The following is a 16,566-nucleotide window of genomic DNA, read 5'->3' as shown; positions in this document are numbered from 1 at the left end:
ATCGGTACCATATTCTGACCGATATTTTGCACCGATATCTCACCAAGGGACCCATAACTGATATATCGGTGATATATCGCGATATTAACTACATAGTGTGCAGGAGGGTGAAATATAAGGTATAAACTCCGTAGTAGAGGCTGAAATGACCAAAAATTTAGAAATGATTTTCGTCTCACGCCTCACATACATGAAGCTTTCACCTCACGCCTCGGCTTTCGGTGCTAAACGCCTCATAGCACCTCACGCTTTATAAAACCAAAACTGTACCCACCAATAATTATGGGACAATAACCAGTGGCGGACCCAGGATTTTTGGACAATGGGGTCCAATTTTTCCGGTGTTCAAATTTTTTGGGTCGGTCGTTGTTCGAGTCGGGTCGGGTCGAGAAACAGAATAGAAAACAATATCATAACTAAATTACAAGTTTCATTTACTACACATTCAACTAAATATAGGTGAGAAAAATTGAAATAGAAAAAAAAATAGAGTGATTAATTTAAAATCAGGTTTAAAAAAAACACAAAAAAATGAAACAAACAGGTATTGAACCCAAGACCTTTTGTGTGCAAACAAGGGGTTTTACCACTGCACCAGGCTCAATCTCATTGTTATGGGGTCCAACTAAATTATTTTATGGGGTCCATAGAAAATTTTATATACCGCTTCTACAACTTTTAAAAAAAGATTGGGGTCCGGGGACCCCGTTCCGCTTAACGTGGGTCCGCCCCTGACAATAACTCAAACCTAACTTCCAACTATCCAATAAAAAATTGCAACCAGATTTCAAATTTGGGAAAAAAATAATAATTTTAATATACTCTAAATAAAAACAATCAAAACAAAGGGTTATACATAGTTTTAACATGAAATTTCAACTTATGAAATCTCAAAATGGCTATTTCTTATCTCATAAATAGCCAAAATAAACACTAACTAGTAATTCTAATATGCTCTAAATAAAAAGCATATAGAGTAAGAAAGCTTACAGTAAAGCCGTAAATAAACCGCCCTTTAATACAAGAACACAGATTGTTTAGAGTCAAGGGCGAGGGCAAGATGGTAATTTCTCACTCTTCAACGGTAATAAGTTCAAACTCGATGAGTGACAGATTGTTGTCTTCCGTAACGGAAAAATCAGCTGGTTCTGTTACTTCAACACGACCCCATTTGTCTACTGCCAGTCTCATCGACCCTTTGTACATGTCGATTTTTGCATTGCGCAAAATTACACTACTGCCCTCCTTCATAGCTTCCACTGAGAAATTTTCATATTTGTGTGAGTTTAACAGTAGGAAAAATACACCTCTTTTTATACGGCTCCATTATATTTCATGAATTTGAAGGTAGTCTTTTTTTTTTTGGGAGGGGGGGGGGATAGTGCACGGTCCTCCCAACCGCCAGAGTGATCTCACTCCGGGAGCCGCTACCCGACCAAGCTAGCTCCGCGGTGACTTCCCCATGCCGAGTTCTTACCCTGGGCGACATATGCCACTCCCAAGACTCGAACCCGGTACCTCTGGGAAGAGGTGGGTGTCGGTGGCCAACTGGGCTACCCCAGTTGGTTAATTTGAAGGTAGTCTTTCAAATCATTTCCAAGTAATTGTGATAATTTTAAAAGAAATTATTATAAAAATATTAACACGCAATGAACTGTTATTGACGGTTTTTTCCTTCATATTTTTGTTATCGAAAAGTGAATAAGAATCATAAGAACATAAGGTAAGTAGGAACTGATTAAAATTTAAAACACTAATAGCAGCAATAAGAAGAAAGACGAATGGTAGAACTAAGAGGAAAGGTACTAATATCGGGAAAATCGGTGATATATCGGTCAATATTGTTAATAATATTGGTAACGATATTCTGAACAATATTTGACACTGATATTTTACATGGGGACCGATAACCGATATATCACTGATATTAACTACATAGTTCATTATAGGGCTGTAAACGAACCGAACGAACACAAACAAGACCTTGTTCGTGTTCGTTTGTTAAGAAATATATGCGTTCGTGAACGGTTCACGAACACTTATCAAACGAGATTTTATGTTTGTGTTCGTTTGTTAAGGAAATGAACTTGTTCGTGTTCGTTTGTGTTTGTTTGTTAATTTTAGGCAACAAACAAAAACGAACGTTGACGAAGACAAATGAGCACAAACTAATGTTCATGAACACAAATGGAAAGAACACAAACAATCGTTCATGAAAAAAAATATATAATACACTGGCACTTATTAGATATTTAATTTGTCGGAATTTTTAAGTATTTAAATAAATATAATAGCTAAAAACACTAATGAACTATCGAACATGTTACCGAACGTTCACGAACATAAACAAAGGAACATGACCTTTGTTCATGTTTGTTCATTTAACTAAACGAACGAAATTTCTTGTTCGTGTTCGTTCGTTTATTAATAAACGAACGAACACAAACGAACTTCCCGCCGAACGGTTCACGAACTGTTCGCCGAACGTTTGGTTCGTTTGCAGCCCTAGTTCATTATTTAAGTAAATCATACCTTGATCATTTCTAGCAGTGAAAACAACAATTCCGGTTTCATCACCAACCAAACATTCAGCAAGACGCATGTTTCGACCTTGAGTTCCATTGCGACCTCGTGTCATTATTGCTTTTGAGCTAACCACTTTTACAGTTAGGTTAAGGCCAAACGCACCAGGACGAAGTTGGTTGATCTTAACGAAAGCTGGTTGCTGCTTAAGTTGTTCAGCCATTTTCCAATAAACCCTATAATAATCTATGCAGTTAATGCGGTAAAATATCGGATATCGGTAAAGGAACGATATTTGAAATATAGGTTATCTCGGTGAGATATCGGTGGGATATCGGTAATTTTAATATAATGCAGAATTTATATATATAGCAATTTAACACCAATAATTCAGTGATATATCAGTGATATATCGGTTATATTGGTCAAATATCGGTTATATCGGTCAAATATTGGTGATATATCGGTTATATCGGTCAAATATCGGTCAAAATCGTCGATAATATCGGTACTGAGATTTTGACCGATATTTGACACCGATATTTTACTAAGGGACCGATATGACCGATATAACCGATATATCACCGATATCTCACCGATATTAACTGCATAGATAATAATAAATTTCGACAATAAAACTATTTAAAAAAAAGGCATCAGATTCAAACCTTATACCTACATGAAGAAATTTAATGAAATAGTTATGAAAAACAGACTTTTGACAGGCTGAGTCAGTATAAGATATAACACTAACTAGAAGTCCTTTCTAATTCCAAGCACTAAATTCATATAATAACGACGAGTAAATTGCCATTTTAGTCCCTGAGTTTTTGTCCAAATTGTCATTTTAGTCCAAATAGTTTATTTTTCTCCTCTGGGTCCCTGACTTTTCCTTTTTCTTGCCATTTTGATCACATTGCCTAACTTAGTCTAAAAACCAGGTTATAATCAGGGGTAATTTTTGGTATTAAATTATTATGAGGTTTACAAATTATGTTGTAAACTACCCCTGGTTATCACCACACAACAGTTATGCCAAAAATACCCCTGGTTATAACCAGATTTTTAGACCGAGTTAGGCAATGTGATCAAAATGGCAAGAAAATGGAAAAGTCAGGGACCCAGAGGAGGAAAAAAAACTATTTGGACTAAAATGGCAATTTGGACCAAACCTCTGGGACTAAAATGGCAATTTACTCTAATAACGACCTAAAACTTTGAAAATGGAAAAATTACAAGTTTTGTCCTTTATCTTAATACCACTTATCAGGCGGTGTCCTTTTTAATGAATTTTGACAAGTTTTGCCCTTTACAAGGAATTTTGTGGCACGTTTTGTCCTTTAGGCTTAACTCAGTTAGATTTTCTTGTTAAATCTTGTCACCCAAGGGTATTTTAGTCTTTTTACCCATTTATTTAATATTATTTAAAAGAATAAAACAAAATATTTTAGGGTTGACTCTTGAAATAAATGGGTAAAAAGACTAAAATACTCTTGGGTGACAAGATTTAACAAGAAAATCTAACTGGGTTAAGCCTAAAGGACAAAACGTGCAACAAAATTCCTTGTAAAGGGCAAAGCTTGTCAAAATTCGTTGAAAAGGACACCGCCTGATAAGTGGTATTAAGATAGAGGACAAAACTTGTAATTTTTCCCTTTGAAAAGTCCGTCGCTTCAATTGTGTAAAACTGTATAAAAAGTGGGTGCCAAACAAAGAAACATGCATTAACTGAAAACGACAGACAGTTGACTTTTTTTTTCCAAATTTTGAACCCAAATTGTTATCTACGGTTTTGGAAAATGACAAACCAAACCGGCCAGTTTGGGCGGCGGTTTTGAACCACATTTATTATTTATGAAAAAAATTATAATGTTAAAACCTCTATTGTCAGGCGCTCAGACGCATTTTTCAGGCCAAGTTCCAACGAAATTCAGGCCAAAAATCATCAGAACATATGACATGAACAGCTTGAAACAATTATACCAACCCTAAACAAGCCTGGAATCAATCTAAAACCTATGCAGTTAATGCGGTAAAATATCGGATATCGGTCAACTATGTAGTTAATATCCCGATATATCAATTGATATATCAGTGATATATCAGTTAGCGGTCCCCTGCCGAGATAGCGGTACAAAATATTGGTCAGAATATCGGTACCGATAATATCAGCGATATTTTCTGATATTTGACCGATATAGGACCGATATTTGATCGATAAATCACCGATTTTCCCGATATCAGTACCATTCTTCTTATTTCTACCGTTCAGTTTTCTTCTTATTGTTGCTATTAGTGTTTTAAGTCTTAATTGTTAGTTGTTACTGTTAAATGTTAGTGTTTTAAGTCTTAGTCAGTTCTTACTTGTTACAGTTGCTAGTGTTAAATTGCTATATATATAAATTTAGCATGAGATTTAAATTATCGATATCCCACCGCAATAACCGATATCTCAAATATCGGTCCTTGACCGATATCCGAAAATTTACCGCATTAACTACTTAGTCGGCCAAGGACTGATACTTGAGATATAGGTTATCTCGGTGAGATATCGGTGGGATATTCATATTAGTAACTTTAATATCATGTAGAATTTATACATAGCAAGTTAACACCAATAATTCAGTGATATATCTGTGATCATGTGATACATTGGTGATATCATAGTTGTTAAAAGCCATCGCCTCTTGCGCCTAGGCCCATTTTTCAGGCGAGGCGAGGCAGTTGCGCTTTAAGTCGAGGAAATTGCGCTTTAATTCTCCAGGTGATGGTTCAGGCGCACATTCCGGCGAGATTCCTAGATTCTGGAGAGTTTCCAGCCAAATTCTCTAAATTCCGACAAGATTCTAGACAGATTTCTTCTTTTATCTAAGGAAAACTACTTTTCTACACTAATATTTTAGAACTTTTTGTACTAAATAGATGACATAAAGTGTTATATAATAGATTTTGGTTATTTTATTTGAAGAATAGTATTCTTTTTCTAATGCATAATATATTTTAATTTTTTTTCATTATGCGTTTTATTTTTCTCAGGCCCTCGCTTTTTTTGCGCTTTGCACCTAGGCCCCAGGCGAGGCCTATGCGCCTTGAGTGCGCCTAACGCTTTTAATAACTATGGGTGATATATCGGTCAATATCGCCGATAATATCGGCACCGTTATTCTGACACCGATATTTTACTAGGGGACCGATATATCACCGATATTAACTGCATAGTCTAAAAACAACCTAAACTAGCCCTAAAGAAGCCTAAAACATGTCTAAAACTGCTAAAAATTGTATTTTTATACTATACGCCTCGCCTAAAACGACCGGTTCCAAATTCCAAACCATTAAAACTGAAAAAAGCTAACAAAAATATTGACTTTTTCATGATATGCTTTACTGCTTTAGCATAATAAATGAATAAGAACACGATTGGCAAATTTGGGGATAGCTTTCGATTCGATTTAAACCTAGTGTACAATAATAACAGAATTCAACAAGCAGCTTCAATCTACAGCATTCTACTAGCATGTCTAAGTTGATCAAACAAGATCAGGACCCAAAATCATACAATGTTCAAGATAATCGATAAATTTTGAGACGAAAAGAGTATTATTACAAATCAAAGATGAGAATCTGAATGTACGAAGAACAGATTGGAGAATCATTTGATGACACAGGGGAATTAAAGATCGACTAACCTGAGTTGCGAATAACGGATTTTGGAGAAAAGGGGGTGAAGTGTAGGAACTGAAATTCATGAAGATGTTTAGGGTGTAAGGAGTGGTTAAATACTTTGGAGTGGCAAACTAAAAAATCAACCAATGAGAATGTGCCACGTCAATCAGTGAAAAGTGTTTAAACTTTGGTGAAAAGTGTTGGCAATGGTTTAAACACTTGGTGAAGTGGTAAACTTTTTTTTTTAAAAAAAAAAGGAAAAAGATGTGATTGGTTGAGAGATGGCATGGACCCCACCCCACAACACCCTCTCTCCCATACACTCCCTCTCTCTCTCCTGCTCCCTCACTCTCTCTCTTCTTCTCGAATCGGCAATCCATCACCGAATTGTTTTGTTTGCCGCGTCGCAAGATTGTTGGCGGCGGTGTTTGCCGATCGGCAAACACGTTTGCCGAGCATTGTCGCGTCCCACACCGTATCCCCTTAGGCTTTTATAGTTAGGGTAAACGAATCTGGATCCCGATACCAATATATATGCCCGTGGCTTTATAGGTATCTTGAGGGTGAGATGAGACAAGAATTTAGGACCGATAGGTTTTGGGTTCGATTTTCATAAGGAGGGTTTTCTCATATTTTTTTTTTTTTTTTTTGAATGGCAAACGAGATATATTATCACAAGACATCAGCTACCCAGCAAGAAGCTGGGAAGCCAAAAAAGATACAAAGTCAGGCAAGCTTAAAATCAATAACATACATCAGAGCCTTCATAAAACATTTATACCAAGTCTTCTCCACTCGTCCCATGACGGCACCTGGATTCTCGATCTGTGCTTCAACCATGAAAAAGTTGTTTCTTTGATCTCCTCCGCCTTCATGAAAAGTTGTTTTCTCATATTTATTAGGTTTTCTCCTGAATTGGTGTATAGACATTATACCTAGTGGAGATGGATATGATCAGGTGGTTCCGCTCGTGGCACGATGATACTCTAATGGTCCCTCAATGATTCAATTTTACCGTTCAAAAAAAATTATATATATGTATATAGGGTTGGGTTCTTTGTAGAACTCACATTTTATACAGAACTCTTAAGAACCTTTCTAAGCCATTGATCTAATAATCAATGGTTGAAAATATATCAAAGTAAAATTGTAATTAAAAGCAAAATTGTGGATATAGTTAAAAAGGCTATAAGGGTATAATCGTAAACAAACAATAATAAATATTGAAAAATCGGAATTTATCCCATATTTTTCTCCAACTTCCCAATCCACATTTCTTGTTTTTTATTTTCAAATTTCTTTCAAGTAAAAACAAAAATTTTTAGAGCTCATACTCTATGTACGTATATGCACTAATCATCAAATTTTCAAGTTGAATGTCTATTTCCATATATGTTTACATATTAACATACATCAAGTGTAATATTTACATATATGTAAATATCCAAGTATAATCTATACATATAATAAAAGAAACCATGTTAGAGACATATGGCGTTCTATGAGGCAGTCTTAATTATTTTTCTATATATTTATTATTTATTTTTCTAAATATTTATTATGAAAAGTCAATTATTGATAATATTAGATTTAAAATTTTAGAAGAGATTTTAATGATAAAAGAAAAAGATAACTTATAATAATATATTAATTATCTTATCTATTTATTTGTTTTCCTGCTTCTCTCTCATACTTAATTATAAATACTTACTTTTATAATTAAAGATAGTCATGCAAATATTCAAGAATTATGAACGAATAAATATTATAATTAAAAAGTTATATAAAGATTTATGGAATAAATATTATATTTAAAAAGTTTTGGTAGATAAAATTCATTGATATTGATGAACGTGTATTTTGTAAATAATATATTAAAATGTTTACATAGTATTAGCTTTAGATTATTTATAAATAAACGATTTAAATTATAATAATAAGAGAGAATTGGAAACAACAATTTTTTTAAATTCACGTTGAAATATTAAAAAAAAAAGATCCATTTTGATAAGAAAATGAGCATCGGCTTATTCGCTTTTGTAAATTTCTTATAAGCTAAAACAAACCTCCTTTAGTAGTTTTCTTTTTTCAAAAAATTTTGGCTTTGGATATGTAAGTTTCTTATAAGCTAAAACAAATCTATAATATGTAAGTTCATATAAGTTAAAACAAATCTCCTTTAGTAGGTTTCTTTTTTCATAAATTATATTGGTTTTGGATATAAATGATTCGGTTAATTTGGTTAACCAATTCTGGTGGATATACATAAACTAATAATTTGATTACTATTAAGTAGGGAAGAATAAAAACTAATATTTAGATACAAAGCAATGGGTCATGAATGGGGAAAGAAGAAATAAGTAAATTTAATGGACTTCTGTAATACACAAGTTTATAACCTAATAATAGAAAAATAAAAAAACAAAGTAAAATGTTCTAATATGTAAATAGTATATCAAAGTTTTTTTGGGTAAAGGGTTACCCCGGTGAATTTTATAAATGAACCAAATAATAACAAGGGTGTATCAATGCGACACACCAACTAGACTTGACAGCCAAGCCTAGGACAACAAGCAACACAACCAGAAAAAAGCACACAACGACAACCAAGCAAACAACCAAAATATAGTATATCAAAGTTCTTTTTATCAAAAACGTATTTTCACGATTGTGTGTGTTAACTGATTACATTATATTTATTCAAGCCGTGTAATACACGTGCTTATTCAACTCATGTTATACACGAGTAATTAAAGATGTAACTTTTTATTATATAAAAATATATTTAGTCAACCCGTGTAATACACGGGGTTCCAACCTAATATTTACATATATGTAAATATTCACATTGATATTTAATTTTCTCATGCTGAATTTCAATTTATATATATATAAATGTTTAACATATGTGTAAGTATAATATTTACATATGTGTAAATATTCATACTGATTATTAATTTCTTCAAACTACATGTTTAATTACATTTATGTAAATCTTGAGAATTAAAATTTTAAATGAAGTCTACTTGAAACTAATTAAAAACCTATAAATTAGCAACATAACTATGCATAAGGTTGTTGTACTTTTAGCTTTGGGAGTTTTTCAAAAAAAAATTGAAATTTTCCTAAAGTTTCAATCTTTGACAATTTAAGTTTAAAGTTTTAATCTTTGGTAATTTAACCCCTTTGATTAGTTTGATTTTTCATTTCTAATTCAAAAGTTTCTATCTTATACAGTTTAACCCCTTTGATTAATTTGATTTTTCACTTCTAACTCAAAAGTTTCAATCATTTGCGATTTAACCACTTTGATATTTTTTTACTTTTAACCCAAAGCTTTTCATCTTTTGCAACTTTGGTCTCTTATGCTTTTCATATATCGCGAAGTGTTGTAATCTTGGCTTTGTGGGTTTTTTCAAAGAAAAAATGGTTATGCATATGGTTGTTGTAACCTTGGCTTTGGCGGTTTTTTAAAAAAAAATTGATTTTTTTACTTTTTCACTCAAAAGTATTTCATAAATTACTTTTAACCAAAAACTATTTGTTTTACTTTTAACCCAAAACCTTTTATCTTTTGCAATATATTCTCACAACTTTTTTACTTTCAACTTTGTTCCTTTATTGTTTTCATTTTCTGCAAATTTTACGCTTTATGCTTCGTTCTAAATTTTGTGACTTAACACATCGCAACGTGCGTCTCTGGTTTAACGTTTTTACGTTTCGTTCTAAATTTTCCGAGTTAACACGACGCAACGTGCATGTGTGGGTGAACGTTTTTACATTGTCTATTTTTTTCCCGTTTGACAGGTTCAACATAACGTGCGGGTTCTAAATCGACTTAGTTATAATTAAAGAATCCCCGCCGCATTGCGGCGGGTCGTGATACTAGTTAAGGAATAAAAAACATATCTAACTATAGAAAAAAGAAATCATGCACATGGAAATCTTGCATTACCATTAATGTCGACGCCTTTATACATTCATAATAGCACAAAGAAAAAAATACGCTGGTGAAGAGGTATGGTCCCAATTCCTTGCCTACATGGCAGGGACCACACCACTTTTGTGCACACAAGGCATCCACGTCAACGAAACACTCCAGAAGCTTCTAGAAACTTCTGGATGATTCACAGTTGGCACCAAAGATGCTCTATCCGACATAAAGGACAACACGTGTCACCACTAGCAGAATGCCACATAGGCCTGCGACAATTCAGGGAGCAGAACTGACAATACCGGTACGAGGTATCCAGCGCAGGCGAATGCAGGAACGCCACGTGTACCACTACACCTGCCATGGCAGAGCAGACCAAGAGGATATTCCCCTTGGTCGGACAGCTGGCACGCGCTCACAGCTGGCACAGCTGCACCCTCCTTCTTCACCCTCCGGCTATAAATAGGACCCTTCATCATTCAGGTTCAGTATCTTTTACTCTCCTTACTCACTATATACACACACTGTTTATTTACTCTCAGAGCAGTACTTATTCTCACGCCGGAGCCTGGTTAAGAGGGAAAACCCCATTCCCCCCTCTTAACGAGACTAATGGTGTTTACTGTTTTGCAGATCTTGAGCCATCAATACGAGTAGAAGAAGAGGTTGAACCCATTAGACGAAACAACCCCACTGATTGTCCTTGTGTTAACCAGTGTTTCAACATTGGCGCCATCCGCTTTTTTGCAAAACCATTCTCACCTCTTTTCTTTTCTAAAAAACACTCGTGAAAATGGCAGAACAAAATCACTCACACCCAGTCGACGGAGAAGTTTCTTCCTTTGAACTCGTTTCGGACACGGCACACGTCCAAAGGGGTCAAAGGAACGAGACCATCCAAGAGGGTCAGCTGAACAACGATTTTCCACCCATCTTTGGAAGTGCATCCAGGGCTGTTAGCCAAACAACAACTGGACCCACTTTCCAAACACCAGCAAGAATCATCACTCAAACCACAAACGGAGCTGCTTTCCAAACTCCAACGGGGATATTACACCAAACACCTCCGCTGATGCAGACTCTAAGCCATGGAGCAGGCCCTTCTGCTCCATAGGAGCAAGCACAACTCAACTACTCTGCACTTTTAGGGCTACCCGAGGGAAAAACTCTGGCTTCCTGGTATGCCGAACAGATGGCGTCCATAAACCTCGTTTATACGCAGCTCAGTGCACAACAAGCCCTGCTCCAAGCGCAAGCTAATCAATCAGCATTTGCAACTCCACAACCAAGGTCTCTGAGTACGCACACGGCTCAGCAGACAAATGCATGGAACTTACGTCCAGAAAGAGGACCAGTGCAAAATATAAGAAGACCTAGCGTACACGACACGCGCGATACTTATGCTGAAACAGAGAGCAACTTCGTGCAAAACTCCAATCTACAACGAAGGACGATCCAAACCCGTTTGGGCACACGTAACATGAATACGGAATGGGAGGAAGAAGAAGACGACCCAACTTACAATGAGGAATCCACAGTGTTCAGCAGACTCCATCCGGAGCACGAAGCATACAAACCAACCAAGCGCGCGGGGTACAACCCCAAAGCAGAGCATGATTACACCTTGAGCTATCGTCCTGAGGACATGGCAGAAAATTCAAAATTCATCCGAGAAGTCGCATGCGCGGCCATCGACAAAACGAAATTACCACACAACGTGGGTAAATACAACGGGTTGACGGACCCAGATGATCACCTCTAGGTGTTTAAGGGCGCAGGGGCAACAGGCGGATGGAACTTACCAACATGGTGCCACCTGTTTGCTCAGACATTCGTCGGCGCGGCGCGCATTTGGTTCGACAACTTACCAGCAGGCAAAATCAAATCATGGGTCGATTTCCGAGAGAAGTTCCTAGCACACTTCTCTCAGCAAAGAAGACAAGCCAGAGACCCCGGTGACTGTTTAAACATATGGAGAAAAGACTACGAGAGCGTAGAGGATTTCATCACAAGATACAACAAAGAATGTTTAGAGATCGGCGATATACCGGAAAAGATGATGTGCGCACACTTCATGAGGGCGGTCAAGTGTGACGATTTGGTTAAAAGAATCAAAGGGCGAGACGGAGGACCCAAAGATTGGGAAACCTTCATAGAAGCAGCCAAAACCATTGCGCAGACAGACAGGCAGTTGACCGGTGACGACCACCGTCAACGCGCGCACAACCATAACGATCGACACAACAGAAGGGGCAGAAATCAACCCTGGAAGGCTTCTGGGCACAGAGAAAGAAGCCCCCCACGGGAAGATGCACGCCATACGATCAACCAGATAGCCCATCGAAAGGAAGTGAAGCGAGAAAACAGAGAAAAGCAGTGGACTCCAGTGACCAAAACACCTTCTGAAGTCCTAGCTACAGAAAATCATCAGTTCAAACCACCCCTACAGATGCGCAACAAGAGGGGTCAAGACCCAAATCTCTTCTGTGAATTCCACAAAGATATGGGCCACTTAACCGACGATTGCTTTAGCCTAAAGCAAGAAATCGAAAGAGCCCTAAGAGACGGAAAGCTCACTCACTTAGTCAAGGGCGGAAAGCGCGATTACCGCCAAATACAAAGAAGAGAGGAAGGGCCAGACAATAAGAAGCTCAGAAAGCTAGAAACCCACATGGTACAGGGAGGTCCACGAAGACCGAGAAAAAACTACAACAAGCGCGCACAGGATGATTCATGGCGCGAGAAACAAGTTATTTTCCCAGTTGTTAGAGGGGGTCCAAGAGAAAAGCGACCAATAGTCATCCCAGGTGTGATTGGCCACTACCAGACAGATTACATCTTCATCGATCCCGGGAGCACCGCGGATATTATATATGAACAGTGCTTCAATCAATTTGATCAAGAGGACAAGGCGCGCCTAGAGCCAGTCGATTATCCACTAACTGGTTTCTGCAACGAAGCCGTCTTTCCCCTAGGACAAATATCATTCCCGGTGTTGCTTTCAGACGGGAGAAATTCAATAACTGAAGAAGTCACATTCATGGTATTACCGGCGCACTCAAGACATGACATCCTCCTAGGAATAGAATTCCAAGGAGACTTCAGCATGATCTGCTTTGCACCACATTCCGCTGTCGGATTCCCCACCGAAACGGGCATCGCGCTGATATATGCAAGTAAGGAAGTTTTAGCAACAGACGAAATCAGACCAGCCAAAGCAAGCAAGCCAGCACCGCGCATAGAGGCAGAAAAATGGGTATTGAACAGCGCATACCCAGAACAAACAGTCACTCTGGGGCCCGCCATGTCCGATTTGACGCGCGCGGCGCTCAAGAAATTACTGCATGAAAACATGGACGTGTTCGCCTGGACACCGGCTGATATGGTTTGTGTTCCACGGCACATAGCAGAACACCGTCTAAATGTCTCAGAAGACGCAAAGCTAGTGGTGCACGCCAAACGCCACCTAGGCGACATCAAACACGATGCCATGAAAGAACAAGTGCTAGAGTTGCTAAATGTAGGAATCATCAGAGAAGTCAGGTACCAAACATGGGTAGCAAGCCCAGTAATGGTAAAGAAACCAAATGGCAGCTGGAGAATGTGTGTCGACTATAAGGATCTGAACAAGGTATGTCCCCGTGACTGCTACGCTTTACCAGACATAGACGAGAAAATCGATTTTTTGGCAACATTCCGGTGGAAATGTTTTCTGGATTGCTACAAGGGGTACCATCAAGTTCAAATGGCCGTTCAAGACGAAGATAAAACCGCATTTCGCACACCAACAGGGTTATATTGCTACACCAAGATGCCGTTCGGCTTAAAAAATGCAGGCGCAACATACCAAAGGCTGATGAACGAAACATTCAGTGACGCCATCGGTAAGTACATAGAAGTGTACATGGATGATCTGGTAATCATGAGCAAAGAGGAGAGCGCGATGCTGGCAAATATCCAGAAGACATTCAACACGCTACGCAGCGTAAGTATCAAGCTGAACCCAGCAAAGTGCTCATTCGGAATGGAAGAAGGGAAGTTCTTGGGCTTCATAGTCACAAAAGATGGTTTTAAGGTAAACCCAGAAAAGGTCCAAGCCATAGAAAGGATGCCTTCACCAGCAAACATTAAGGACATGTAGAAACTAGCAGGACGATTAGCAGCACTCAATCGTTTTTTAGCCAACCACGCTGCAAAATCCTTCCCATTCATCAAAACCTTGCGCAACTGCATGAAGAAAAGCCAGTTCCAGTGGACTCCGGAAGCAGAGAGTGCGTTCCGCGAGATGAAAGATTGCCTCATAAAACTGCCAACATTAACCGCACCAAACAAAGGAGAACCTTTGGTACTTTACCTGTCAGCTTCCGACAGGGCAGTCGGGGCTGTACTACTCGTCGATCGTCAAGGTGTTCAAACACCAGTATACTATGTGTCGCGAACCTTGACCGATCCAGAGACCCGGTATGCAATTATGGAGAAGCTAGTCCTTGCACTGATCCATGCTTCAAGACGCCTGCGCAGGTATTTTGCCAACCACGTTATCCACGTGCTAACAAACTACAACATTGGAAATATCCTTGCAAGGCCAGAAGTATCAGGAAGGTTAGCCAAATGGGCAATAGAACTGGGAGGTCATAACGTGGTTTTCAGACCAAGACCATCAATCAAAGGCCAGGTCTTGGCAGATTTTATGACGGAAGTCCCAGATGACAAAGACAGAGAATGTAAAGCGATGGAGAAAACTGAGAAAAAGCAAACAGAGGAGCCATGGCTGTTGTACACAGATGGTGCATCTAATGAAGATGGAGCAGGTGCGGGGCTAAGGCTGGTAAGTCCAGACAAACATGAATTCACATACGCCATACGCCTGGATTTCAAGAGTACAAACAACGAAGCAGAGTATGAAGCCTTCCTGGCTGGCCTACGATTGGCAATCAAGATGGGGGTCCGACACATCGAAGCGCATGTGGACTCCATGTTAGTAGCAGGCCAAATCAGCGGCCAATATGAAGCCAAGGGCGATATAATGGCACTCTATCTCAACCAAGCGAAAACATTGCTACAAACCTTCTATTCCTACAAGGTGCACCACATAAATCGAAGCGAAAACAAGCCGGCCGATGCTTTAAGCAAGCTGGCATCAACAAGTTTCCAGCACCTAGCAAAAGATGTGCGCATAGAGGTCTTGAGCAATCCATCCGTTCCACTGAGAGAAGTAAGCGTCATCCAGACAGGAACAACGTCCTGGATGATGTCGATAATCATGTACTTGCAGTCAGGGATACTTCCAGAGAACAAAGCCGAGGCGCGGAAGATACAATACAAATCAGAACACTATCAAATGGCAGACGGGATACTGTACCGAAAATCGTATCTTGGCCCACTGCTACGATGTGTTGACGCCGACGATGCGAACTATCTGATCCGGGAAGTGCATGAAGGAATCTGTGGACGCCAACGCCGGATATTACTGGCCCGGGATGCATCTCGACGCTGTGAAAGAATTGAGAAAGTGCAGTGGCTGTCAGAGGCACGAACCAAAGACCATGCGCCCCAAGAACGAACTAGTGCCCGTAACAACCGCATGGCCTTTTCAACAATGGGGCATAGACATGGTAGGCCCTTTCCCAGAAGCTCCGGGGGCAGTCAAGTTCATAATAGTCGCGGTTGATTACTTCACCAAGTGAGTAAAAGCAAAGGCACTCGCATCAACCACATCGGCAGTCGTCAAACGATTCATATGGGAACAAATCATATGCCGGTTCGGCTTACCCCTCAGAATAATCACTGACAACGGAACAAACTTTGCAGCAGATGATCTCGAACGATGGTTCAAAGAATTGAACATCGAACACACCTTCTCTTCAGTTGCGCATCCGCAAGGGAACGGTCAAGTCGAGGCAATCAACAAAAGCATTGTCGACGGCATAAAGGCAAGGCTCGGTGAAAAACGACGAGGATGGGTCAACGAACTACCCAGCATACTATGGGCCCATAGAACAATGCCAAAAACAAGCAATGGCGAAACGCCTTTCAGCTTGGTCTATGGGTCTGAGGCAGTGATCCCAGCTGAAATCGGGCTACCGTCTCCGAGAATGCTCTCCATGAACTTAATCAACAACGACGAAGAAAGGAGGATCGACCTGGACCTCCTAGAAGAACGGAGGGAGATGGCAGCAATCAACGAAGCCAAGTACAAGTCGAAGCTGGAAAAGTATTACAACTCCAGAGTCCGAATCTGCACCTTCAATCCGGGAGATTATGTCCTAAGAGACAACGAAGCGTCCAACGCAGAAAAGCCCGGAAAACTGGCTCCCAAATGGGAAGGCCCATACATAGTCGATGCAGTACTCGACAAAGGAGCCTACAAACTACGCACCATCAACGACAAAGAGGCTCCACGAACCTGGAATGCCCAACAACTCCGAAAGTGCTACATGTAA

At 39.0% G+C, this 16,566-nt stretch overlaps 2 protein-coding genes across 2 annotated transcripts; one reads left to right on the top strand and one right to left on the bottom strand.

Annotated features, from left to right (window-relative positions):
• Positions 1 to 797: 797 nt before the first annotated feature.
• Positions 798 to 6,286, bottom strand: LOC110922468 (uncharacterized protein At4g28440). The gene is made up of 3 exons (XM_022166762.2): positions 6,213 to 6,286; positions 2,533 to 2,759; positions 798 to 1,259 (listed from the first exon to the last, which is right to left on the bottom strand). Exons 2-3 carry the CDS (start codon positions 2,744 to 2,746, stop codon positions 1,072 to 1,074), a joined length of 402 nt encoding a protein of 133 aa, XP_022022454.1. The 5' UTR covers positions 2,747 to 2,759; positions 6,213 to 6,286; the 3' UTR covers positions 798 to 1,071.
• Positions 6,287 to 14,354: 8,068 nt separating this feature from the next.
• Positions 14,355 to 16,566, top strand: LOC110925436. The gene is made up of 2 exons (XM_022169392.1): positions 14,355 to 15,738; positions 15,935 to 16,566. Exons 1-2 carry the CDS (start codon positions 14,355 to 14,357, stop codon positions 16,564 to 16,566), a joined length of 2,016 nt encoding a protein of 671 aa, XP_022025084.1.

This window comes from Helianthus annuus, chromosome 17, assembly GCF_002127325.2.
Source record: "Helianthus annuus cultivar XRQ/B chromosome 17, HanXRQr2.0-SUNRISE, whole genome shotgun sequence".
NCBI classification, from domain to species: domain Eukaryota; kingdom Viridiplantae; phylum Streptophyta; class Magnoliopsida; order Asterales; family Asteraceae; genus Helianthus; species Helianthus annuus.
The sequence above is the reverse complement of the archived record's forward strand: the minus strand, read 5'-3'. Positions and strand labels throughout refer to the sequence as shown.